The sequence below is a fragment of the Aulostomus chinensis genome, chromosome 11 (assembly GCF_037954235.1).
Source record: "Aulostomus chinensis isolate RoL2024-O1b breed Wild chromosome 11, RoL_Achi_v1.0, whole genome shotgun sequence".
In the NCBI taxonomy this organism is placed as follows: domain Eukaryota; kingdom Metazoa; phylum Chordata; class Actinopteri; order Syngnathiformes; family Aulostomidae; genus Aulostomus; species Aulostomus chinensis.
This window is the reverse complement of record NC_141330.1, coordinates 21,759,031-21,785,147: the sequence shown is the minus strand read 5'-3', so window position 1 is coordinate 21,785,147 and position 26,117 is coordinate 21,759,031. Positions and strand designations below refer to the sequence as shown.

Genomic DNA, 26,117 nt, shown 5'->3' with positions numbered 1-26,117 from the left:
GATTTGCATGAATTCAGATGGATTACTGACCATCTGTTCAGCACTGAATTTTGGATACATACTATATAATCGTTCAACTATCTATTGGTACATTACTTTTACTTATTCCTTAGTATGTTTGAGTAAGTATTTTTAGTGGAAACACTAAGAAAACTTGTCATTTGTGGTTTGGAAAAAAAATCACCAATTATACAAAAAAAAAGATTTTCATTATGAAATTCAATATCTATATTGTCTAAAGATCTCTGAAAAGACTGTAAGATTTCTGTTATCTTACAAATTTAGTGCAAGCCACACAGCGCGACATGGATCTCAAAACTTGGGTAAGACATCAATGCAGACTGTACAATTCTACCACCTCCTTCATCACAGGCTACAATGCCATCAGCATCATTTCCTACCATATTCCTACTGTTTTGGTAGTAGAAGTATGTCATAGCAGTGGTCACAGAGTGATCTTGGGTTTCTGACACTGTTAGAATTTTGTTCTAGATTATCTTCTGTTGGAAGACTGTGATAACAGCCTTCTTTTACCCCATCACAGTGCAATATAGGACCACCATTTTTGAGCCATGACCAGAGAGATATTGCCATATTTTGTCATCTTTCATCTGAGATGGCCTAAAATTGCACAGCGTATACCTGATTTTAATCTTAACTGTATTTCAACATATTGAGTTATGGGACTATGGAACCAAACACTATCCTGCTAAACTGTAATCTATGCTCACTCAGTGTGTCCTCTCAAGAGCAATTGTCTTACATCTCACATTTAATTTGCTCACATACTATACCAACAAGTTGCTTTAAGAAATGCTTTTCTGTTATTTCTTACACCACAATTTATACATATTTTTTTTCTATTTCTACATGGTCGATCATGTTCAATAATTACAGATGGGGGACTAAATAATAAACTGACTCAGAGCAGGATGTACTTCCTGAGGAGGCTGAGAGCCTTCAACATCTGCAGGAGGCTCCTGTGGATGTTCTATCAGTCTGTGGTCTTCAGCATCCTGTCCTATGCTGTGGTGTGCTGGGGGGGGGGGGGGGGGGGGGAGTGTGATCAGGCGGGCCAGCTCAGTGGTCGGGATGAAGCTGGACCCTCTGGCAACAGTAGCAGAGAGGAGAACTCTGGACAAACTGCTGGACAATGTCAGCCACCCTCTGCACACTGTCACCACCAGCCAGAGAAGCCTGTTCAGCCAGAGGCTGCTCCTCCCCAAGTGCAGGACCAACAGACTGAAGAACTCCTTCATCCCCCGAGCCATCAAACTGTTAAAGTCCTCTCTGGAGGGGGGAGGGCCAACCGAGGGACTGTAGGAGAGGGCTGAGCACCAATAACCTGCCCAGATAACAACCAGACACTCATGTGCAATTCAAGAGAATGAATATTATTGTGATTATTATATTATATCATCATCATTATTGTTATTACTGCTGCTATTATTACTATTATTATATTATATTATCATCATATCATATTATATCATCATTATTATTGTTATAATAATAATTAATATTATAATTATTATTATTCCTGTTACTATGCACATATACAAAATTACATTCAGGTACACACAGGCACACGTGCGCACACACACACACACATATATATATATTTATTGTCTTTCTTTTCTTTTCTTTTCTATTTTTTCTGTACAGTTCTATTCATGTCTATTCTTTAACCTTTATGGTAACAGTGCTGTGACTGTGTAGGAGACTGCAATTTCAGTGGCGGAACGTCCAAAAGGGATCAATAAAGTAATCCGTCTGTCTGTCTGTAAAGCTCCAAGACAAGTGCAGATTTTTCCACTCTTGAATTGAGCTCCTTAAATAAAATATTTGTATATTATAACCAAAAAAAAATCTTTTTCCTCCATGCAGATTGTGAAGATCTTCAGTGAAGATGGCATGGGTAAAGTTGTGAAGATCCCAGTTGATATGACAGCCAGGGACCTTTGCCAGCTCCTGGTTTATAAAAGCCATTGTGTGGATGACAATAGTTGGGCACTTGTTGAACACCACCCGCTGCTAGGGTTAGGTGAGTGGCAAAGCCCTTCAGGCTTCTCGGTCTCTGTCTCTGTCTCTCGCTCTCTGTCTCTTTCTCTCTCTCTCTCTCTCTCTCTCTCCCCCCCTCCCCCTTATGGACTGAGACCTGCAGTCCTCGCAGTGACAGTCACAGGTGCATTTTCAGTCATGCATGCATGGTCACATAGCTGGGCAGACAAGCAGGTCAGTCACATTTTCTCATGTAGGCATGTATTCAAGCATGAGTGCATGGGCATACTAGCATATGACAAATTGGCATATCATGTCCAGTGATCTGATATAATGCATCAGTGTAAAATTTTGCAGTGCAGAAGAGCTAAGAAAATGTTATAATATGAAAGACATTTGGCACACACAGAGCTTTCTACATTGAGAAACATGTCAGTGAAATGTATTGATGGAGATGGATTGCACATAAAGTCAGAGCTGCTGTCCTAATGAATTGCTAACAATACAGATTAACAATGGAACATAGAGGAAATGGAGACATGAAAACTGTGTGTATTGTATTAGTATGACGAGATGGAGTTGCTGCTTAATGACAGATGTAAACTTGGAATGTATGAGGTCATAATCTGGATCTGTGGAAACACAGAGAGACTGCAAGACACCAAGGCCAAACTACAAAGCGCAACAAGTGCGAGTTTGTAAAAAGACATTTTAGGCAGTTTTACTGTTGTTAGTAGAAGGTTACAAATAACTAAATATACTTCACTGGCTCCTTTTGAATTATGGAGTCATAAGTGAAAGCAGGAAGAATTATATTTTTGTGAGATCAAGACACTTAATCACACAGTTTGGGTGAAGTATTGCTTTGAGAAAAATAACATGAAGCTAAAGGATGAGATGCGATATTTGAAGGTTAAGAATAAGGAGATGGCGCTGATGATGGTGGTAACAAAAGCTCTGCTGTCTAGTGCTCCTCTCAGTATCAGCCAGTGTGATGTTATTGATCCATTGCTATAAGTGTTATGGCAGAGAGGTGGTGGAGATGAGTGATTGGTCGCCCAGGTCCTCAAATTGGGAGTGAGAGTGAACGGTCATTATTTGACCACCTGAGCATCATAGTTTTTAACCCAAAACGAGGCAAAATGAGGTACCGTTTTGACACAACTGGAGTCTAAAACTTCACAAGACAACTAAGATTCTCCATTTTCTGTACAAGGAGCTTTGCATCTCTGTAAGCATGGATTTGTGTTCGAATTGGCAGCATAATGGTTAAATTTGGAGATCTCTGGCCAGTTGAACATTAGAAAGCCCAGCACCCTGCTGAAGAGAGGGTGATTATGAAGCACTTGTGGAAAACAAGTTGAGCCTCATCACTGATGGCTGTACACTTAACAGATGTGGGTGAGATTGGGATGTAGTTTTATGTAGAATAGGATGCCAGACAGTTAAGTGTAGAGAGAGAAAAAAAACACACACAGAAATATTTTTTTCTCCTGTCCAGCTGATATCTTTGTGTTCACATATTCTGCCAAGGGTTTAAAACATCCACACATAGACCCTCAATATCATGTGAGAGAAACTATATTGCATTATTCAACTATATTGCATTATTCAAGGTCCTAAATCTCTCGAATCAAATATGTCACCATTCATCATGATCTAATTATGTTTCTGATAAGTGCAGCCAGCTCGATGCTGCAAATAGATATTTAAATTGCTTTGTTGTGAGTGATATTATGTTTTTGCTCACATTCAGGTCTGGTAGAACTTTCCTGCAACTCTTAGGTCAAGAGAAACTAATATTTTAATAATTTAATCCAAATATTCAAGTAGTGGGGCTGAAATGCAGTAAATAGTATTTATTGTACACACTTCACATATTAAATATTTAAAATATTTTAAATCTTTTAATAGTGATTGTGTGGGTTCAGTGTGTTTATTTGCCTCATTATAGCTGGACTTTTCAAAGCTCCAGTCTGTCAGTCATAAACTGTATGGTCATCTCCTGGCCAGGGCCTCCATCGCAGCCTTTTAAAGTCATAAAGTTATGAAATTTGGCTCACTGACTGGGGACAGTCCCCTTACCCTTTGTTTATTGGTGAAGTACTCTGTGCTACCAATGGGTCAGCGTTGAGGATATGATGATACATGTAACCTTTGATCCTTGGGCTTGATATTCAGTAAATTTGGTACCACTGTGTTCCTTAGATTAAGTGAGAGTTTATCTTTGGACCACTCTGATTTATTATCACCAAACTTGGCAGATGGATTCGGGTGCCTTCTTGAGGATGTGCAAAAAATAGTGTGCTATTTGACACCTGAGGGGCTCTGCAGGAAACAGAAACACACATCTCACACCAAATCCAAAAGTCACCTTTTGGCTGTTGTCAGACCAAATTAGGTGCTGTTGTCATTGTATGGCCATGTGGACATATCACTAAATGGCCTATTTTTGTGACTTATGTCATGTACTGTATGCCAGCTGCCATTAAACAAAAAATGGAAGCCCTCGACATGGAAACTTTCCTCCATTTCCTCTCTTTGAACTCAAAACAAATGGACACAAATGAAAGGCATGTGATTGCTATTGCTGTTTGCAGCAGAGACTGCAGTTAAAGGACAGCGATCAGTCTCTCTTCATCTGTTGCTCAGGAACCAGCAGAGGGCATCTTTCAAGCTGATCTCTGCCTTACATGATTAGCGCCTGCAGCATGACATCAGGACTCTGGACCCTCATTTAATGAGATTTAGAGATTTATACTCAAATCTTTTAATGGCAATTAAAATCCTGTCTTACTCCAAGGTTTTCATGAACACACAAACACTTCTCCTGCTGCTTGCCTCTTCAGAATAACCAGAGCCAGCTATTCATCTGATTGACTGTAAAACATATTCAGATGTGTTTGATTTGAAAACGGTCTGGTGCGTGTCTTGGTCGCATAGCAACCACATGCGTATTTGAGCAGTAATCCACGCGTGTTGCCCTGCCTCTGCTGGACCTTACAGTGAGCAAAGCACATACTGTGTCTTGTGTAGGGTGGGGTCTGTGCTGCTATTAAACCTGATTTCACGTATTTCTTCATCATGCTGGATGAGAACACTGACAGCAAAGACACAGTAACTTGTAAGGCTGTTGGAATTTACAGAGCCATGTCTGGTGTAATGTAAAATATAAATCACCTGGACCTCTGACCTCAGCCACAGAGGGACACACTCTCAATGAGAATAAAAGAAAAAGAAAAGAAAAAAGAAAAAAACATTCTTGTATACATGGATAAAACAGTATTTTGCTTTGAGGTGGGAATGTGTGAAAATAAACAGGAAGATACTGCAATAGAGACAGTGCTAGCGGAACTGATCCTGCTTCAAAATGAGTGGCGCTTTTTTTCTGTAATCCTTCAGAAAAGGGTACCATTTTACTTTATGACTCTCTCCTTTATAAAGCATGAAAAAGTGGTGGTAAGTATGTTATTAAGTGTGTTGTTGAATTCATAAGCCACTAATTAACAGTTGTAAATGACTTCTAATCTAATATCCCATATCTCAACCTGGGGTCACTTTTTGGCAAGGTGAAGATATACTACATTGCTATCCATCTATGAAGCAAGATCTGATTGCCTTATTTAACCTAGTTGGAGAGAATTGGACAGGAATGGCATGGCTCAGAGGTAGAGTGGCCGTATAGCAACCAAAGGGTTGCTGGTTAGATCCTAAGTTCCCCTGGTGACCATGTCGAAGAATATGTGAGCAAGATACTGAGCCCTGAATTGCTCCTGACGATGGACTGGCGACCTGTCCAGGGTGAACCCTGCCTCTTGCCTAATGTCAGTTGGGATAGGCTCCAGCACCCCGCCCTCCCCCCGATAAGTGGTATAGAAAATGGATGGATAAAATTGTAGTAGTATAAGCATACGTTCATCCTGCTAAATAGTGGCCCTGCTGTGATGCTGGAAACTATCTTATAAGCCATTTACAACTGATTTAATGGTTTTTGAAGATTTTACTATGCAAGTAATAATGCATTTACAACAATTTATTAATCCTTTTATAAGGGAAGACTTATTGCAAAGCCGTACTTGAAAAGATTTTCACAGTTAAAAGTAAGTACAATTCCATTTTGACATTGTGTTACCATTTTTTCTTCAAGGTTTTCTACTTGCTCAGCCTATCTATTCCACTCTAATGTGATATATAATATGTTGGCAGTTTATTTACTTTTTTGTGTATTCAAGAAAAGTTTATATCAAAAAGTGTTCTGTTAATTGAATGTATTGTTGAAAAGAATCAATCTTTTGATATGCGTTCCATTGAAGGAAATGTTAGAATTTGCTTGAGCATAGTTTAGAGAAAATATATTGAAATGGCTTTGATAATAAAAAGAATGATTGCTTTCATTTCTTCTCAGAGCGTTGCCTAGAAGACCACGAGCTGGTGGTTCAGGTCCAGGCCTCCATGAACAGCGACAGTAGATTCCTCTTTAGGAAGAACTATGCCAAATATGAATTCTTCAGGAATCCCCTGGTAACTGATTTCTTGCTTACATAATGTCATTCCTGACATCCTCTTTTTGTAAGGTGTTATACCTTTTAGGTTGTTAAAAAAAAAAGGCAAATCTGTTATGTATATACTTACGCGTATCCCTTCACACATTCCAAGTCTCTATACTCAGATACATAACTGGATCCCTCTGCACCCTGTCTTGGCCACAGATTTCCTATCCACAGATGGCATGGAGATGTGACATATCCTTACACGTCACAGTGACACATTCAATACACCCTTCAGTGTGGGGAAATAAAATGTATTTGGTGGGTGCAGTTTCCATCCTTGTTTGAAGAAAGTAGTCCATGTGGACATGTATAGACATAGGTACTGTTTACAAATCCATACATGTAGGGATTGTAGAGATGAAGGTACATTTATGGTACACATAGACTCAAGAGTACAGATGTATTATTTTTACCTGACTAAGGGGGTCTCTGTACCTGTTGGATTTTGTTCCTACACTGCTCAGAAAAATAAAGGGAACAGTAAAATAACACATCCTATATCTGAATGAAAGAAATATTCTTTTTGAACACTTTGTTCTTTACATCGTTGAATGTGCTGACAACAAAATCACACAAAAATTATCAATGGAAATCAAATTTAATAACCCATGGAGGTCTTGATTTGGAGTCAAACTCAAAATGAAAGTGGAAAAACACTCTACAGGCTGATCCAACTTTGATGTAATGTCCTTAAAACAAGTCAAAATGAGGCTCAGTAGTGTATGTGGCCTCCACATGCCTGTATGACGTCCCTACCATGCCTGGGCATGCTCCTAATGAGGTGGCGGATGCTCTCCTGAGGGATCTCCTCCCAGACCTGGACTAAAGCATCCGCCAAATCCTGGACAGTCTGTGGTGCAACGTGGCGTTGGTGGATGGAGCGAGACATGACGTCCCAGATGTGCTCAGGTCAGGGAAACAGGCGGGCCAGTCCATAGCATCAATGCCTTTGTCTTGCAGGAACTGCTGACACACTCCAGCCACATGAGGTCTAGCATTGTCTTGCATTAGGAGGAACCCAGGGCCAACCACACCAGTATATGGTCTCACAATGGGTCTGAGGATCTCATCTCGGTACCTAATGGCAGTCAGGCTACCACTTACGAGCACATGGAAGGCTGTGCGGCCCCCCAAAGAAATACCACACTACACCATTACTGACCCACTGCCAAACCGGTCATGCTGGAGGATGTTACAGGCAGCAGAATGTTCTCCACGGTGTCTCCAGACTCTGTCACGTCTGTCACATGTGCTCCGTGTGAACCTGCTTTCATCTGTGAAGAGCACAGGGCGTCAGTGGCGAATTTGCCAATCTTGGTGTTCTCTGGCAAATGCCAAACATCCTACACGGTGTTAGGCTGTAAGCATAACCCCTACCTGTGGACGTCAGGCCCTCATACCACCCTCATAGAGTCTGTTTCTGACCATTTGAGCAGACACATGCACATTTGTGGCCTGCTGGAAGTCATTTTGCAGGGCTCTGGCAGTGCTCCTCCTGGTCCGCCTTATACAAAGGCGAAGGTAGCGGTCCTGCTGCTGGGTTGTTGCCCTCCTACGGCCTCCTCCACGTCTCCTGATGTACTGGCCTGTCTCCATGTAGAGTCTCCATGCTCTGGACACTACGCTGACCGACACAGCAAACCTTCTTGCCACAGCTCGCATTGCTGTGCCATCCTGGATGAGCTGCACAACCTGAACCACTTGTGTGGGTTGTAGACTCTGTCTCATACTACCATTAGAGTAAAAGCACCGTCAGCATTCAAAAGTGACCAAAACATCAGCCAGAAAGCATAGGAATTGAGAAGTGGTCTGTGGTCACCACCTGCAGAACCACTCCTTTATTGGGGGTGTCTTGCTAATTGCCTATATAATATATATAATTGTTGTCTTTTCCATTTGCACAACAGCATGTGAAACTGATTGTCAATCAGTGTTGCTTCCTAAGTGGACAGTTTGGTTTCACAGAAGTGTGACTGACTTGGAGTTACATTGTGTTGTTTAAGTGTTCCCTTTATTTTTTGAGCAGTGTCCTTATTTTTGGTGTCTGCATTATTATTTAGAGGGAAACTGTTAAAGGTTAGGAAAAGAATTTTTTTTTTAAAAGTTGAACCTGAAACATCTATTTGATGAGTGTTTCGTGCAGTCAGATTTTTTTACTCTAACTACCTGTTTTCTTTGGAGATCAAATGAAAGGCTCAAAATGTCCCCTTTCATTTTGTGTTTCAATGAAATATTATGACAGTTGATGGCACTAATGAGATTTGTGTCATGTTTCTTTTTCGGTCACAAATTCCTACCCTGTAATTATTGTAACAGTGGCCCATATTCTCTGTCTGTCTTTTTTTAGTCACCCTCCACCTTTTTCTTCCACCAGACATTTTTCCCAGAGCATATGGTTGCATGGTGCCAGGAAACCAATCGTACAATTCCACCATCTCAGCTCCTGCAGGTACAATACACACATCCACCAAGGTCATCTCTCTGACCTGCACAAAGCTTAGTTTACAACAGAGTCAACACCTGCTTTTCAGTGTACAGTCAAGCTGAATCATCTTACCACTGACCCTTTGACACTATATCTTGTCAGAGCCTGCAATAATAACTCCTGTTGATCCCCTGTTGAATGTTCTGGCACACACAATGCTGGCTCCCCACGTGTGATCAGTGGAATTACATTATCAGAAATAGAACACATTTGCACATTTCACATTTGAAGGAGAGACATGTTCTTGAGGAGACCAGACTAAAACAGTCTTGAGATTTTTAAGAATCTTTGTCTTGATAGATGGAGGGTTTACATGCTGTCCGTCTCTCTCCTGTATCATATAATGGACCTGTCAGGGGCTAGTGGAATCCATCCCTTCATCCGTGCTACTCAGAGAGCTTGTAACCCTTCATTTAATTATATAGTCACTCTGCTTTGTGCTGCTCTATGTGGAGGAGTCAATAAATGAGCTGTGATGTGGCAAAACAGACTTGTGTCAGGAACCCAGAGTGTTTGACCTCCTCTAAACATAAGAACTTTCAACCCCACCGTCAACTCCAAAAGAAGCTTTTTGAATGAATGTAGCATGTTTGAAAGGTCCATGTATGAGGTCCATTGTAGGAATTTTCCAAAATACTGACAAAACTCTAGTGCTTCTAGAACAGGTTGCCTACCAGCCAGAGGTCACAGATTCCAAATTCCCTTTCAACCCTATTTATGTACCATATTTATCTTTTGGAAACTTCTTGTCATGGTATTATCTTTATTCCCCATTTTTCATAGTATTTATATATGAACACTTTAAGCACCCTTTGAATTTTGGAAACTTCTTGTCATGGTATTATCTTTATTCCCCATTTTTCATAGTATTTATGTATGAACACTTTAAGCACCCTTTGAATTTTCAGACAGTGGCACAATTACTGTCCTTACTTTTTGTGATCCTGGGGACAGCAAGAAGCACATTTTTAAATGTTTGCTGTTGAAGTGAAGTGTGGGTTCGATTAGCTACAGTGACAGGGCATAACTCATAAATTTGCTGGTTACTACTGTGGTGCATAAAGATCACAAGTTGCATGAAGACCTGATCACACTGTGTTCTTTGACTAGAAAGCAGTCCCTGCCTGAGATTCATCTACTTATGGTGTCTGTCTTAAGTATCTGACTGTGACAGCTGGTTTCAGATGTGTTCCAACTATCTGTCTCTAGGAAGAAGAGGCTCTCAATGCTGACTAAATCTCTGAGTGAATAAGGCTGTTCTTCCTTTCAGAACTTTCTAGCAACCAGTAGCTGTCCGGAGATTCAGGGGTATCTGTATGTGAAGGAGGTGGGTAGAAAGTCATGGAAAAAAGTTTACATGTTCTTGCGGCGCTCAGGACTCTACTGTTCAACAAAAGGAACCTCAAAGGTAACTCAATGTTAATCATCTTCAATTGATTGAATGTGGTGTAATTCTTTACTATGTATTTACAGACAATAATTTATCACTGATAACACAGTAAATAATTCAGATAAAACAAAATTGCCATTAAGGAATACCTTTAAAGGTACCCCAGTCTGCATCTGTGTATCTTCAGGATGTTTTTTTTCTCCCAGCCTCTTACTTATTTTTGTCTCAAGGAGCCTAGACATCTACAGTTACTAGCAGACCTTGAAGACAGCAACATCTTCACTGTCCTCACAGGCAAAAAGCAGCATGGTGCCCCCACAGACTATGAGTTCTGCATCAAGGTGAGGCTCATTTCATTCAGTTCCCTTACGAAGAGTTAGTTTATTCATAGTATAGCTTAATTGAATTAGGTATGTCAAGTTATTATTCATGTTGAGAGCTGATATCATGATTTTCAATCCTTTTTGAGCTCTGATGTTATGTTCATCTGCAGCCCAATAAATGCAGAGGGGAGTTAAAGGACTTGAGGATTCTGTGTGCTGAAGATGAACAGGGCAGGACCTGTTGGTTGACAGCCTTTCGACTTTTTAAGGTAGGTATGAGAACACACGCAACTTTGGTGGGGAAGTCCAGCATTTATTTAACTTAGCAGGGGTCAAAAGCACCTTGATGAGACATTTATTCTAGGTCCCTAAAAGGGTAATTTCACAATCTTGTTTTTTGGTTGTTGCTTTTTTTTACATTTTTTATTTGCAAACAAATAACAAGATATGCATAGGAGTAAAGTGCAATATGACTAATACAAGCAAGAAATAACAAGAAATGAAAAAAGAAGACCATACCGAGACAAAAACAAAACACAAACAACAACAAAAAAAACAGTGATAATGATAAAATAGCAAAAAGGCAAGCAGAAAGAGTTGAAAAAAAATGAGACAGGAGTAGGGGGTATCAGTCACAACTGTTCAAAATGTGTGGTAAGGAATACTGTCATTTGAGTGTGTGGATGAGTAAAATGTATGTGGTTAAGGGGCCGGAAATGTAGGGCTCTGAGAAGAAGAGGGGTCCAGGTTGCTTCAAAACAATGAGTTTGGTCTTAGAGAGCAGCTGAGAGCTTTTCCATGGAAATGTATTCTGTGAGGATGTTTAACCAGTATGATGTGCTGAGTCTTGTTTTCCAGTTCCTGAGTATGGTCATTTTGGCAGTGGTTAAGGCTATAAGTATTGTTCTGGTATTACTGGTGCTGGGTTAATTACTGTGAGGTCTCCAAGTAAACAGAGTGAGGGGGATATTGGAAGACTGCGTTCTGACATTTTTTCAGTGACCCCCTTCCCAGAAAGTTTGTATTGGGGACAGAGCCACATGGCATGATAGTAGGTGTCTACAGTGTTTAATGTATATCATGAGCAAATGTCTGTGTCTATGAGTCACATTTTATGTATTCTTTGTGCAGCGAGGTGAGTTCTGAGGATGACTTTATACTGTATTAGATGTGTATTTGTATTTTTTGACATTGTGAAGATGTTTCGTCAGATTTGTGACCAGTAATCGGCAATGGGACTGACCAGTACGTCATTTTCCTATTTTTGTATGGGAAGTAATATGTTTGTGTCTTGGTTTAGTAATAGTCTGTATAATTTGGATCATATTTTCTTTGTGTTTTTAATCTCATGATTCTTCTGTCGGTACTGGAGGTTGTAGGTTGTTGTTAGTTATATTGATTTTAGCTTTGAGAAGGGATTTTAATTGAAAATAGTGAAGATACAGGTCAGTCCCAATGCCGCAGGTGTGAATGAGATTTTCAAGTGAGATTCATTTATCATTATGGAAGATGTGGTGTAAGTGCGTGATTCCTTTCTCTTTCCAAGTGACAAAATCTAGGAGTGAGTTTTTCTGTGGGAAGTCTGGGTTATTCCAAATAGGGGTGCGTTTTCAGGGGGTTAAAGTGGATTTGAAGAGCTTGTTGATTTTCCACCAAGCTGTCAGAGTTGTAGAAATTACTATGTAATCCATTTATAAATATATTGTTACTGGTTGGTGAGAAAAAAAAAATTTAAATTTTGCCTGCCTGCTGTTTTACTTTTTTGTAATGTTGCGAGTTTGATCCTTGGTTTCTTATTTTTCCAATAGAATTTGTTTTTGATATAATCCAGTGATTGAAACCAGTTGATAGTAGGTTGGGATCATTGTAAAAAAGATAACTGATTTTGGGTAATATTGACATTTTGACTGCTGCTATTCTACCCGTTAGAGAGAGTGGCAAGTTCATCCAACAGTTGAGATCGTCCTCATTGGTTTTGAGTAGTGGAGTGAAGTTTAATTAGAACAACTCTGACAGCTTGGCAGAAATGTTTATACCCAATGTTACCAACAGATAAGGGAGGGGTGCATGTGAGGATGCAGCCATCTAGTCCCCCCACTCGATGGCAGGATGGTAGATTTTGTCCAATTAATGAGTAATCTGATATTTTTGAGAACTGATTAATGAGGTTTGTGACTTCTTGCAATGAATTGGATGTGGGTTGGAGGTACAATAAAATGTCATCTGCATATAAGCTAATCTTGTGATGGTAAAAGGAAACACGGATGCCTTGGATATGATTCTGGTGTATTGCATTTGCTAAAGGCTCAATGAATATGGCAAAAAGTGACAGAGAGAGTGGGCATCCCTGTCTTGTTCCTCTATGTAGAATGAATGGCTTTGATATTATTCCATTGGTGATGACAGTGGCCATGGGTGAAGAGTATAGTGTTTTGATCCAGTGTATGAAGGATTCTCCAAAACCAAATTTTTGTAGTGTTGAACAAAGAAATGTGTGTCAAAACCTTTTTCAGTATCCAGGGAGGTGATAATGGTTTTGATGATGTTAGATCCAGAAATGTTTATCAGGTTAAAAATTCTGCGCATGTTATATATGAGGGATTATTTTTTCGATGCGGATGGTCAGGGCTTTGCTTATTATTTTAACGTCTGTGTTGATTGATGATAGAGGCCGGTAACTGGAGCATTGAGTCGGATCTTGTCTGGCTTTAGCAGTAATGAGAGGAGAGCAGTATTTATGTTTTGGGGAATTTTGGAGTTGTGTTTGATTTCCTGGCACATTTTCATAAATAGTGGTGAAATGGTGTTCCAGTAATGTTTGAAGAATTCAGCAAGTAGGCTTTATTGTTTGGCATTTGGATGAGTGCCTTAAAGTATTCATCTTGCATGAGTGGTTTGTCCAGGATATTCGGTTGGTCTATTGTTATTTTGGCAAGATTGACAGTGTCTAAAAATGAATCAATTTCTGATATATCTGGTTCATGACCATTGATGTATAGTTTACTGTAAAATGATTGAAAAGCGTTGTTCATGTCTTGGGCTGAGAACATTGGCCTCCCTGCTGAATCCCTCACTACGGATATTATGAATGTTTCCTCTTAATCTTTCTATTATAAATTGAGGGTTTTTTTATGAAGTATTTTGTCTAGTTTTAATTTAATTCTTCTTAGGTCATTGTGGATGGCTTCTGAATGGTTATTTGCATGAGTTGTTCAGCTGTTCAAGTTTTCTCTCTTGTTCATTTTCAATCTCCATGACTTTATTTCTTCTTATGAGTATGATATTATTTTTCCTCTCATTAATGCTTTTACTGTTTCCCACAGAGCTGTTGGTGAGGTGTCTGGAGAATCGTTTATATCAATCAGGAATGCCCACTCTCTTTAGAAATAAATGTCAAAATCAGTATCTGTAAGGATCTGTTTAGTGGAAAGAATGGTTGATTGGTGTTCGCGGAAAAAGATACAGTGGTGTGGTCACTTATTACAATGGGATGGATATTTGTATCAGAGATGGTGGATATGATGGTGCTGCTAATGAGAAAGAAATCTATGCGTGAGAAGGTTTTGTGAATGTGAGAGTGATAGGAGTATTACCTGGATGTTAGGTTGTGTAATTGCCAAATGTCTCCAAGACCAAACTCATTCATATGTTGTTTTATTATTTCAGATGAAGTCCATGGTTTGAAGGTGCTTGGGATGTTTGATCTGTCGAGTGTTTGGTCTGTAACTTCTCCGATAATTAAAGGTGAATCGGGCATGTTATTGAATGAGGAGAAGAATGTGTGCAAAAAAACAGGGGGATCATCATTGTTGGGACCGTAGACATTTGCAATTATGTAATGTTCACTGAAGAGAGAGGCATGGATAATAATGTAGCGTCCCTCTGGTCCAGAGTTATTATTGTTGAATTTATATTGAGTGGAATAGTTTTGTGAATTAAAATTGAGACCCCTCTTTTTTTAGAGTTGTGTGTGGCTGAATAAATTTGGTTGTATTGTGAGGTGTTTAGTTTATGTTGTTAAGATGGGCAGAGGTGGGTCCCTTGTAATGACAAAGATCTGCTTGCAGTTTGACAAAGTGGATAAGGACCTTCGTCCTTTTAGCCTGTGAGCCTATGCCCCAAATATTCCAGCTAACTCACTTCCATCCATCCATTTTCTACTGCTTATCCTGTTAAGGGTGAGAGGCGGGGTTCACCCTGGATCCATCCAATCCATTGCAGAGTCAACACATATAGACAGACAACCATTCACACTCACAGCCACGCCTTAGGTCAATTTAGAGTACCGTAAATTCTGGACTATAAGCCGCGACTTTTTTTTTACGCTTAATGCCCCGCAGCTTATGCTCTGGTGCGTCTTATACGAGGATTTTACCTTCACCCTGGGGTGTGGCGGGCAGCGGCAGCGGGCAGTAATTCCCTATTGTTCCTGATGGTATCTCCAAGTACCGTACTTAGGGAAATTCCTCGCCAAATGTTATGGTAATTTCTCTAAGTACTGTACTTGGAGCGTCCAGTCCATGCCGCGGTGCAGTGTAAAAAGAGCATCACACTATATTTTCAGTCATTTGTACTCACCCTCAAGACGGAGAGCAGAAGAAGGAATGCTTATGATGCAGCTTTCAAGTTAAAGGCAATCAATCTGGCGGTGGCAGATGGAAATAGAGCTGCAGCACGTAAGTTTGGCATAAACGAATCGATGGTGAGAAGCTGGAGGCGGCAACATGACGAATTCACCCAATGCAAAAAGAAGACAAAAGCTTTCAGAGGTCATAATAGCAGATGGCCTGGACTTGAAAATGCTCTGGAAGACTGGGTCAACACGCGAGAACGGGCGGCCGCGGTGTTTCCGCCGTGCACCGCGGCTTATTTACCGGTGCGGCTTATACGTGTACAAAGTTGATTTTTTTCCCTAAAATAAGCATCTGCGGCTTATATAACGGTGCGCTCTATCGTCCGGAATTTACGGTATTCAATTAACTTAGTCCCCAATTGCATGTCTTTGGACTGTGGGAGGAAGCCGGAGTACCAGGAGAGAACCCACACAGGCAATAGGGAAGCTAACAAATTTGATTTTACATATTTCTTTTTCTGAATTAAGTCAAAAAAGGACGATTCACACTTGAGTGATACTGATACTGATCCTTGTTTACTTAATATTTCATTGTTATCCTGAGTGACATAAAAATGAACAGAAATATATTGGATATACATACACCCAGACAGACAGACAGACATGCAAAAGACAGACGGACAGACAGACAAAAAGAAAACAAAGACAAACACCCGGTGAGACACGCAGACTGACAGACATGGGGACTGACAATAGACAGATACAGAAACAGACTGACAGGTAAAGAAAAAAGGTGCACATGGGGGGGGGGGCAAATTATGTTTGTGTGAGGTCATGTTTAGCGGAGGTGGTCATTGTTCAGCCAGGTGGTCACGTTATGGTATTGGTAAAGTTTCCCATCTACGTGCAGTTTGTCCACAGATATAACGCCGCATTTTCCTTCCTGGATGAGACGTACGTGATTGATTACAGGATTTTTTTGTCTGTCCTGTATTTCCCTCGGGAATGGTCGTTTTATCCAAAGCTAGTGCCTTTCAGTTCTTTGCTCAGAGTTTTAACAAATTCTTTGTCCTTGAAATGTTCAAATTTAGCCACGATGGGTCCCAGTCTGGTGCTGTCCATCTTGAGATTGCCGATCCAGTGAACGCAATGGAAGGTGATCCATTTGTTTTGTTCGGATGGCAGTTTGAGGTGTGTTTGCATGAAGTCCATGAGTGTTTTTTCGGTATTTTCCTGTGTGTTTTCTGGTATGCCTGAAAACACCAGGTTATCTCGCATGCTGCAGCTTTGGAGACCCTGTATTGTTTCTCTCATTTCTTTGTTTTCTTTGGTGACTTGTGAGAGGGGCTGCACGGTGGTGCAGTGGTTAGCACTGTGGCCTCACAGGAAGAAGGTTCCGGGTTTGAGTCCCGGCTCGGGCGCAGGATCTTTCTGTGTGGAGTTTGCATGTTCTCCCCATGCCTGCGTGGGTTCTCTCCGGGTACTCCAGCTTCCCCCCACCGTCCAAAGACATGCAATTTGGGGACTAGGCTGATTGGATTCTCTAAATTGACCGTAGGTATGAATGTGAGTGTGAATGGTTGTTCTGTATGTTGGCCCTGCAATGGACTGGCGACCTGTCCAGGGTGAACCCCGCCTCTCGCCCGTAGATGCTGGGATAGGCTCCAGCCCCCCCACGACCCTTACTAGTAAGGAATAAGCGGAAGACGACGATGGACGATGGACTTGTGAGAGCTGAGTTTCAAGGGTTTTCACATAGGTTTCGAGAGCTTTATTGGATTTGAGGAGAGTCGTGATTTGTTCCTGACTGAATTCCAGGCTTTCTGTCAGTCTTTGTGTAGCAGTTCAATGAGGTTAATGTGTGCATCAAGTCAAGAGAATGTGGTGTTTATGTTTGCAAAGAGCAGGCCAACCTGATTGCTGTCGGAGGGAAGATCTTCTTCTTCTTTACTGCTTGGCACTGGGGGTTTCCATGGCGCAAAGCCTGTCGAAACACTTGTCGATGCAGTCCTAAACAGTTCCAGCGTATGGACATTTAAAAACTTGGTAGAAGTAATCCAAAATGTTTGTTAAGCCGGCAGGTTCAGGCCGCCATCATGTTGCCGTAAACCCACCGCTTCTGTCGTCGCAATGTTTTTACCATCCACTCAGTCAGTCAACATGGTCAGTGAAATAGTGAGATCTACTTGGCCCTCATTTACAAAAGTTTGCAGCAAAGCTGACTACAAATGGCGTACAGAAAAAACATAGAATTTGTGTGCACATAGTAATGTCCTAATTCATAAAACTGGCCACACATGTTCACTCGACTGACATGTCTACTTGGAAATGTGCACACTTCCTGCCCTCGACATTCAAAGGGTCAGTGTAAAGCAGTTTATGGATTATGAATGAATGAGAGGACCCAGCTGATCAGGGATTCCTCACAGTGGATCACAGCACCAACAGCTGACAGCTTCACACCTTAATGTAACAGCATTAATCAGTTGTGTCCCCATATTATTGAAAAACTGAAGTATGTATGTATGAGAGATAAATTTTTTACATTTAGACTGTGTTGTGGTGAATGTTGCTGTATTGTGATAATGGGGATGTGGAGTGTCATCGTAGTAAGAGCTATTAACTGGGTTTATTTACACACTTAGCTCATATAGGCTACACAGTCCATGAGTGTGTAGTGATAGGTGTGTGGTGACTGCTATAGAGTGTCCGGTGTGCCCTTAGCATCTGACAGTTCGTGTTCACTGTAGGGATTATGACACAGGAAAACTACATGAAAACAAAAATTATACTCTTTAATGCCAAAGATAAGAGATTAGAACATACTATTAAAACTACTGAAGATCTGTTCTGTGTTTATTAGGTATGGTTCTGATGATTTCATACAGAGAACACCTCTGCGCCAGTTAAAAATAAGGCGAGCCAGAGCTGGTGGAGCGGACTGTTATTAATTTGATATTTTATATATCATTTCCAATTCACCAGTGTTCAGCGATTCACCATATAGTTCACTTCAGGTGCATGGTTCAAGCACATTACATATTTGAATATGATAGCATAGATCAATTTTGTAAGAGGTGTCATTGTACAATGTGTCATCTATTCACAACCTCACCATCAGTGTTGCCAGTTTCCTTCAGGTCCAAAATGTTTGACAGCATAGGTCAAAGCTTCCATGGAGGGGCACACATTTTTCCGTCAAGTTTGTTTTTTATAAATCCCAAAGTTTGCCTTGAAAGTGGCGTATGCAATCTTCTGTTTGTATGCAACATTTTTAATGAAAATGTGATAATGACCAGAACTTTATGGTGTTTGTTGAGCCATTTTTTTTCTGTCCTTCTCAGTACGGGATTATATTGTACCAGAATTACAAGATTCCTCAACAAAGAAAAACCCTGCTTTCCCACTTCTCTGCTCCTGTGGTATGTTTCAGACTTCAGGCTCTTTAAAAATGTCCTCCATGAACTACTTCAGTTCACTTCAAGGGCTGTCTTGAAAACATTGTTACTTGTGTTTCACTGTCTTATGTTTTTGCCTCACCCTAGCGAAGTGTATCGGAAAACTCCCTTGTGGCAATGGATTTCTCTGGGAGAATTGGCAGAGTGATTGACAACCCTGTGGAAGCTCAGAGTGCTGCCATGGAGGAGGGACATGCATGGAGGGTTAGTTGGTTTTCATACATGCTTATGATCTCTATAGATGGCACTACTTATTTTCTGTCTTCATTCTAATCAGTGTTTGGGTGGGCTCAGTTGGCACTATTTGCTCATGTTCTGTCAAGATTTTATCTACAAAATGTTGGGGACAACTTTTTTCCTCATTTAGGTTTAAAAATCTTATACAATAGAGCAGCAGTCATGAGCATGTCTATCTTGATAAACTGGTTGACTTTTTTTCAGCTCGAGCGAACTTGACAGTTTGTTGTGTAAGGCTACATAAATTGTCCCAGCACAAACACAAATGTGGCCTTTAAGTAGAGAAGTGAGAAAACATACAAACAAAGAAGTGTTGTCTAATCTGGATCATGAATTGCTACTTTTTTGTCTGTATTTGCCATCTCTCTCAGAAGAGGAGTCAACGAATGAACATATTGGGCTCCCACAGTCCACTCCATCATTCCTCACTAAGCTCAGGTAAATGCAAAGATATTGAGGCACCAGCCAAGTCCTTGAAGTACCTGATCTTTGACTTGCTTTGTCTATCTCGCATCATTATGTATCATCAGTGAAATTTTCTTTTGAAATTTCCTCCATAGTCATCCACATAGCTCAGCTCTGGTTTCATGGAAGGATAACCAGAGAAGAGTCACATCGCATCATCCACCAGCAGGGACAAGTTGACGGGTAATTTAACTGGAGCTTCTAAAAACCTGTAGAACTATTTCAGATACGGTGTTTCATCTTCACTTTACCTCCTGTCAGTTGAATACTTTTCTTTCTCTGTGTGCACAGCTTATTCCTGCTGCGAGTCAGTCAAAGTAATCCCAAGGCTTTTGTGCTTACACTGTGCCATCACCAGAAAATCAAACATTTCCAGATTATACCGGTAGGCATTTATGAATTTTTAAAAATCTTGGATGCAACTGAAATTAGTTGTCTTTTCCTTGCAGATCTGCCGAGGTGGTCCTTTCTGTCTGTCTGCCTGTCAGCAGACTCATGCAAAAAGTGTTAGGACAATTTTCACCAAACTTGGTGTAGAGGTGTAGAATAGGCCAAGAAGAGTCAATTAAATTTAGGGGCAGGTTTGTTAGGCCACAACTTGGTGGCAAATGCCATGTTTTTCATGTTTGTTTTATGATCCATCTCAGATTTGGTCCATAACACCTTAAGAACGTGGTGATTAATTATTATGAAGACTGTTAGTTCTTAAACAGCATAACCATGGCAAGGTGGCTACTTTTGATATTTTGCCACAGAGGAGGAAACTGTAGTAACCGGACTCCACATGGTCTACAAACTTCAATTTGATGACGGTCTAAGCCTGAAAACCTCTACAGGCTGAAGTCGAGCCCTAGTCATGGCACCACCTGATGTTTGCAGGAAGTAAGCCTGATGTGTTGTCCTCACATGTTTGACAGCAACATCATCCCTGTGATTCACTGGTACTTCTTCACTATCTTCAGCCATTTGTCATGGTGTGACAAATGGCAAAGGCAAAGTCAGGATTAGGGAGGAACAGAATGGATCCTACATGGCCTTGAAGCTCGTAGTCAGGATTGATCAGCAAGTTATTCTGTCTACCTGGCTATTTTGACTGAATCTTGTAAATAGTTTTACCATGAATCAATTCTTTCAATTGACCCTTTAAAAGTCAGCTGTTAATAAGTGGGAACTATTGGCCAAGTTGTAGGTAATATACACATCAAGTGTACATCAGGGTCCAGCTCATGAAGATCATTAGGTTTCCAGAGAACTGTTGTCATTGTGGCTGGGATTCCTCCAAGGGCTTTTTACCACAGCATGTGGTGATATGTCCATATTAGCCTGCTCCTCAGTGCAAAATCTGAATATCCAAACAGAATCAGGTGTCATTAACAACCTCATATAGCCACAGCTGTGCGTGGGGCTGAAACAGCTGCTCATCACTGCTTGCGTGACATTGTGATCTGCTCGCCTTGGCAGGCATGTGCACCCTCATTGCCCTCTAGTTATATTACAGTATAAATGTGTGTTGTAATTTTGATGTTGCCAACCCAAAGCCTCTGTGTGTGTGTGTGTGTGTGTGTGTGAGTGCGTGCGTGCGTGCGTGCGTGCGTGCATGCGTGCGTGCGTGCGTGCGTATTAGAGAGAGAGAAAGATCAGTGCTAGCAAAACAAGATATGTACAAGCATTATTCTAAGCTTTCAAAGTTCTTATGTTGTGTTCTTCTTTTTTTTTCTCTGAACATGTGACGTCTCCCTGCCCCCCCACTGATTCACTCTTACAGTGTGAAGAGGACGGCCAAGCCTTCCTCAGCCTTGACGATGGTGCCACAAAATTCACCGACCTGATACAGCTGGTGGAGTTCTATCAACTCAATAGAGGAGTGCTGCCTTGTAAACTCAGACATCCATGCACCGTTGTGGCCTTATGACATCATCGGATCATTACCTTTTTCATTTGACCTGACTGCCTAAAACAAAACAAGAATTTTTCTGTCAGTTGAATGAAGCTGGTGAATTGACAGAAGTTTTCTCATGTTGAGTCCATCATATACTGCTGATATCTTGTTTTTGGGGTTTTTTTTCGCATGGATAGTTGGACGCATGGTTTGCTTGCAGTGGCCGAGAAGAGAGAGGATGAAAAAAAAATAACATTGCCGTTTATGTCAGTGCTGTCACAATATTTTCCTTGCCACCCATAGACCTCAGTAACCTCAACCCAGTGACCCTCCAAGGTTTTTGTTTTGTTTTGTTTTTTTAATCACAGCACAAAACCTTTTCACGTGGTCAGTCAACAAGACCATTGCATCTTGATGTGGACCAATTTGCTCTCATTCAAATTTGTATTCACACTTCACTGTCTACAGTCTAATAAGAGGCTGTTGTCAGATAGTTGATTGTCACTTTTGCTTTGCACTCATCAAACTGGGAGTGGCCTTCGAGGGGGCATCCGCTGTTCCATAACTTCACTGTGAGATGGTGCCAACATCCTCTTGTGTCAATGGCATTTTAGGACATGACCAGTCAAATGATGCAATTTGGAGGCACCACAATGCATGGACTTGTGAGAACAGTGGATAAAAGAAAAATTTGGGAGTATGTTTTTTTTAATCAGCAGAGTGTGTGTCACCTCATCTCTTTTAGAGGCATTCATGGTAATCAATGTTTAATGTAAATATTTTATTTATGTAAGCCCAATTCTGAAATTTTTAACTCTTTACTACCCATATAAGCTACAATCCTGGGCTTGGTGTTCTATTGCACACTTTCCCTTAAAACTTCCACAAAAATGCATTTTTAATTCAGGGTGAAATAAAGTTAATATAATATTGTAGTACTTTGATAGTTTTGGTTATTGCAGTAATGACATGAGAACACAGGCAATGCGCAATTAGCAAGTACATTTATATTGTGCTGCAATTGGGTGAACCATTTACACATCAGCAGTTATTTCTGATAAAGAAGCACAGTGGAGAGAATCATTCAGGGTAGGTTAATCACTAGTATTTCACTCAGGAGCTTGATCCACAGTGACAGGAAGCTCACCCCAGGGATGTATTATATTGTGTTGGTTCGCAATTCTGTTCCCCCAGCCTTCACTTCTTCATGTTGGAATATGGATTAATGTGCACTGACTCCACATCAAAAGAAGACATGCATTATACTCTGTATAAAGCAGACATTTTTCAGCTAGAGGTAAGCCCACTGGAAACCAGACTTTGCACTAGTTAGTACATGAGTAAATGCACTAACTTGCCAATTATGCACATCATGAGTATTTTTATCAGTTGGAGAGGGATATCAATTGAGGATTGTGCATAACCATCATTCATATGAAAAGGACATAGAATATTTGGAACACCTGGATTATAATGCAGTTTATTTTTTATTTTATTTTTCCAGGTGCAACTAATATGTTTGTATCTGAGTGTATAAGAAAGAAATTACATCTGGGTCTGATTTTTCTGTTAAGTTTCCTGTGTGACAAGTATTTTGTATGTTTTAACAATGATAATGACACCCCCAGCCTGAGAAAGGTCCTACTTTCTAGGGAGGTTAGTTCAGTAGTTCTGACTTGGCCTGCCTTTTGACCAAGATCAGTGCATATCATTTGTCTACCGTGAGTAAAAGATTTTTATCTACTAAAAAAAACCTGCTTCAGTAAAAGAAAAGTGTTTTAGTGCATTAGTGGAGGAAGGTTACAACACCAGATTCACCCGCGGCTGCTTCAAGATAACCAGGATCCAATTTCTCTTGTTTCTGATTGACCATGTTTGGATAAATAAAACAAAAATGGTTAAACTTGACGAGAAGACAGTCACAGCTATTTCTAAGTCAGGAAGGTTGTCAGTCCATATCAGTTTGACTCTGTTAACATTTTCGCTCATTTGTCATCCCAATGAATCACTGTCTCTCATTACAAACAGCAGTTCTCATTTTTTGGTTTCTCCATGACTATTTGTGATTTCTAAAAACAAAAGAATTTTTTTTAAAAATCATGCTCGAAAGTTGTACTTAGTCCAAGCTTGGAAATAGCTCTGTTTAGGCATTGAGATATTTACGAATCTGTCTGTACTTCACCGAAATACAACGTCAACGGACATCTTTTATGTAACCTGCAGGTTGTCTTGCAGATGCAGTACAGCCACACAGCATTGACACTCTGTGCATGGTCACCATTATTTATCGAAAATGCGATGAATCATTTTTAAAGTGTTGTTTCGGCTAAATGTATTTATATGTCTGGATATGACTGATTACTTGAAAATCTTGTTCTTTTTCCTCAGTACTGTTCTGTACAATTTCAAATGTCGTTACCATGAAATGATTCACCCTTGTGATTTATTATTGTGAATATTGTTATGCATCTATTGATATATTTCCTTTTACTTTTTTAGGTTAAAAAAAACCCACTTCATCGCATAAGAAGTTATGTTGTAAAGCCCACTGGCACCTCAAGTGTTAATGTGATCCAGTAGACAGCAGGTGGAACATTGCGAAATTCAAAAACAAAAAAGCCTGTTTGCCCAAACCATTCAAAACTAAATGAACAATTCAGTTCCCTAATTACAACCCTATCAGATCCATAAAAGTCTTAAGATGTTTTAAATTGTAACTTTTTCTGGTAAGAGGGCTCCTGTTTTCTAAGCTCGTGATAGTCTTGTGACTGAAATCAGAAAAAGAACATGAACAATACTCTTGAGGTACATGCTTTGGGAAACAGGGTCAAGAAAACTTTTGACAAGTTTAATCTATTCAGTGAAAATCTTTTGATGATTACAGTAGGTTGCATTTAACACTAATTTTTTTCCCCTTTAATGCTGCAATGAAGGTTGCCATGTTCCATTTAACTCAAGCTCTACCTTTCGACAGAGTGTCAGACCTAAAGTTGGATTTAATTAATTTGCATGAATGCAGAACGTGATTTAAATTTCTGTCAATGATAATTGGAGGAGCCCTTAGTGTTGGGATGCATAAATACCTTTATTAGTCTTGGCTGGAAGTCCTCTTAAACCATTGAGATGTCAATGAATTGTTGATAGTAGCTAGTAAACCCCTGGGACGACCACACTTAAACTGTCACAGTTACATATTTGTATGGCAAAACGTATATTGTAGCAAAGTAAAGAGGGTTAAGTAGCTTTTTAAGGTTTAGTGTGTTTGTATATAGCTTTACATAAAAAAAAAAATTGTCATTGGAGTCAGAGGGTGGATTTGCTCAAATCAGAAAAATTCATTTAGTGAAGATGTGGAAGAAAAATTAAAATAAGCCAATTTGGATGTTTCACTTTTTTTTTTTTTACTGAAATTGATGTAGGTTGTTTGCTCAGGGTTGACTTTGCGCATGTTCGATACCACTGGTCCATCAGAGCTTCATCTAAAAGCTGGTGATGGATTTACCAATATTTTATAATTTCATAAAGCCAAGAGCTGTGAAAACAGACTTTTCTTGCTCGTGCAGGAAAATCATGTTAGTTCCTCAATGTACAAAGAGTTGTTAGCACTGTTTTTAGGCCTTTATTTTAGTTACATAAACTGATTTAAAACCTTGTCAGTCAACAACAAAGTCATCTAGTCAATCATCAACCAGAACTGCAGCAACTGCAACCAAATCAATTTTTGTTAGAAAGATTTATAATCCATGATCACTGGTTTCTTCATATGGTGTGATAATCCCAGAAACACTCATTATTAAATAAGTCAGCTGTGGTAGCACAGTAACCTCCAACGCCAGATAGAACCTCTGGTTTCCCCCATCTCTACACAAAGCACACCTAATATCTGAAAGTCCAACCAAGCTACCACTCAGGGTGGATACTTGCGCCTGGTCCAGACTTGGTTGATAAAGGTTGCTTAAATAATTACTTGCTGAATACAACTGGAAAAGAAACATCTCAATTTATTTGGAGATGAAAGCAAATTGGCCACAATCCTGTGAAGACATACTGATAAGTTATGTGCTTTTTCATAGCATTTTTACAATGCAAGATTCCATGGCTGAATGAGTAAAGTATAGCGCTCTGTTTCTCTCTCATATATTATGTATTTATGTGTGTATGTGTGTGTGTGTGTGTGTGTATATATATATATATATATATCTATATATATATATATATATATATATATATATATATATATATATATATATATATATCTATATCACATACACACACACACATATATATGTGTATATATATATGTATATATATATATATATATATATATATATATATATATATATATATATATTGCGTGTGTATAACTAAGTATTTCAGGGAATGCAAATAAGAAAACAGTAACTTATCTCTTTCTTTGTAAGAGAGAGCTCCTGTATTCATAATGTGCTTTGCTTCAATTTGTAAATAGTTGAATGGTTTATAAATCTTAATTGTAACCTTTTCAGGTATTTTTGTACAAATAAGGGACTGATATATTCTGTTTATTGTAATTAGAATAAACCATTAATACATTGATTAAAAAAAATGTCTTTGTTGATGAAAAAATCCTTTGCATCAACTGTTATGTGTATTTATGATATTTAAGGGTTGCCAGATTCTGATAAAAAATGTATTCAATTTTCCAAGGAAATGAAAAATCAAGGTAATTTATATTAAATTGATATGATGCAATCCTCAATAACAGTGGTAATCTTTT

At 39.7% G+C, this 26,117-nt stretch overlaps 1 protein-coding gene across 6 annotated transcripts in view; it reads left to right on the top strand.

Annotated features, from left to right (window-relative positions):
- The window catches only part of grb10b (growth factor receptor-bound protein 10b), a 99,816-nt gene extending 74,279 nt beyond the window's left edge, over positions 1 to 25,537 (top strand). For 3 of the 6 annotated variants that reach the window (XM_086219066.1, XM_086219063.1, XM_086219062.1), the window contains 12 exons: positions 1,888 to 2,044; positions 6,407 to 6,522; positions 8,899 to 9,000; positions 10,307 to 10,444; positions 10,657 to 10,767; positions 10,920 to 11,018; positions 18,667 to 18,744; positions 18,868 to 18,984; positions 19,389 to 19,455; positions 19,578 to 19,665; positions 19,774 to 19,867; positions 21,248 to 25,537. In XM_086219066.1, coding sequence (XP_086075192.1) covers positions 1,888 to 2,044; positions 6,407 to 6,522; positions 8,899 to 9,000; positions 10,307 to 10,444; positions 10,657 to 10,767; positions 10,920 to 11,018; positions 18,667 to 18,744; positions 18,868 to 18,984; positions 19,389 to 19,455; positions 19,578 to 19,665; positions 19,774 to 19,867; positions 21,248 to 21,394 — 1,314 coding nt within the window. In that variant the 3' untranslated portion in view covers positions 21,395 to 25,537. The remainder of the gene's footprint in view (positions 1 to 1,887; positions 2,045 to 6,406; positions 6,523 to 8,898; positions 9,001 to 10,306; positions 10,445 to 10,656; positions 10,768 to 10,919; positions 11,019 to 18,666; positions 18,745 to 18,867; positions 18,985 to 19,388; positions 19,456 to 19,577; positions 19,666 to 19,773; positions 19,868 to 21,247) is intronic. The other 3 variants (XM_086219067.1, XM_086219065.1, XM_086219064.1) reach the window with 2 other exon arrangements.
- Positions 25,538 to 26,117: the final 580 nt, after the last annotated feature.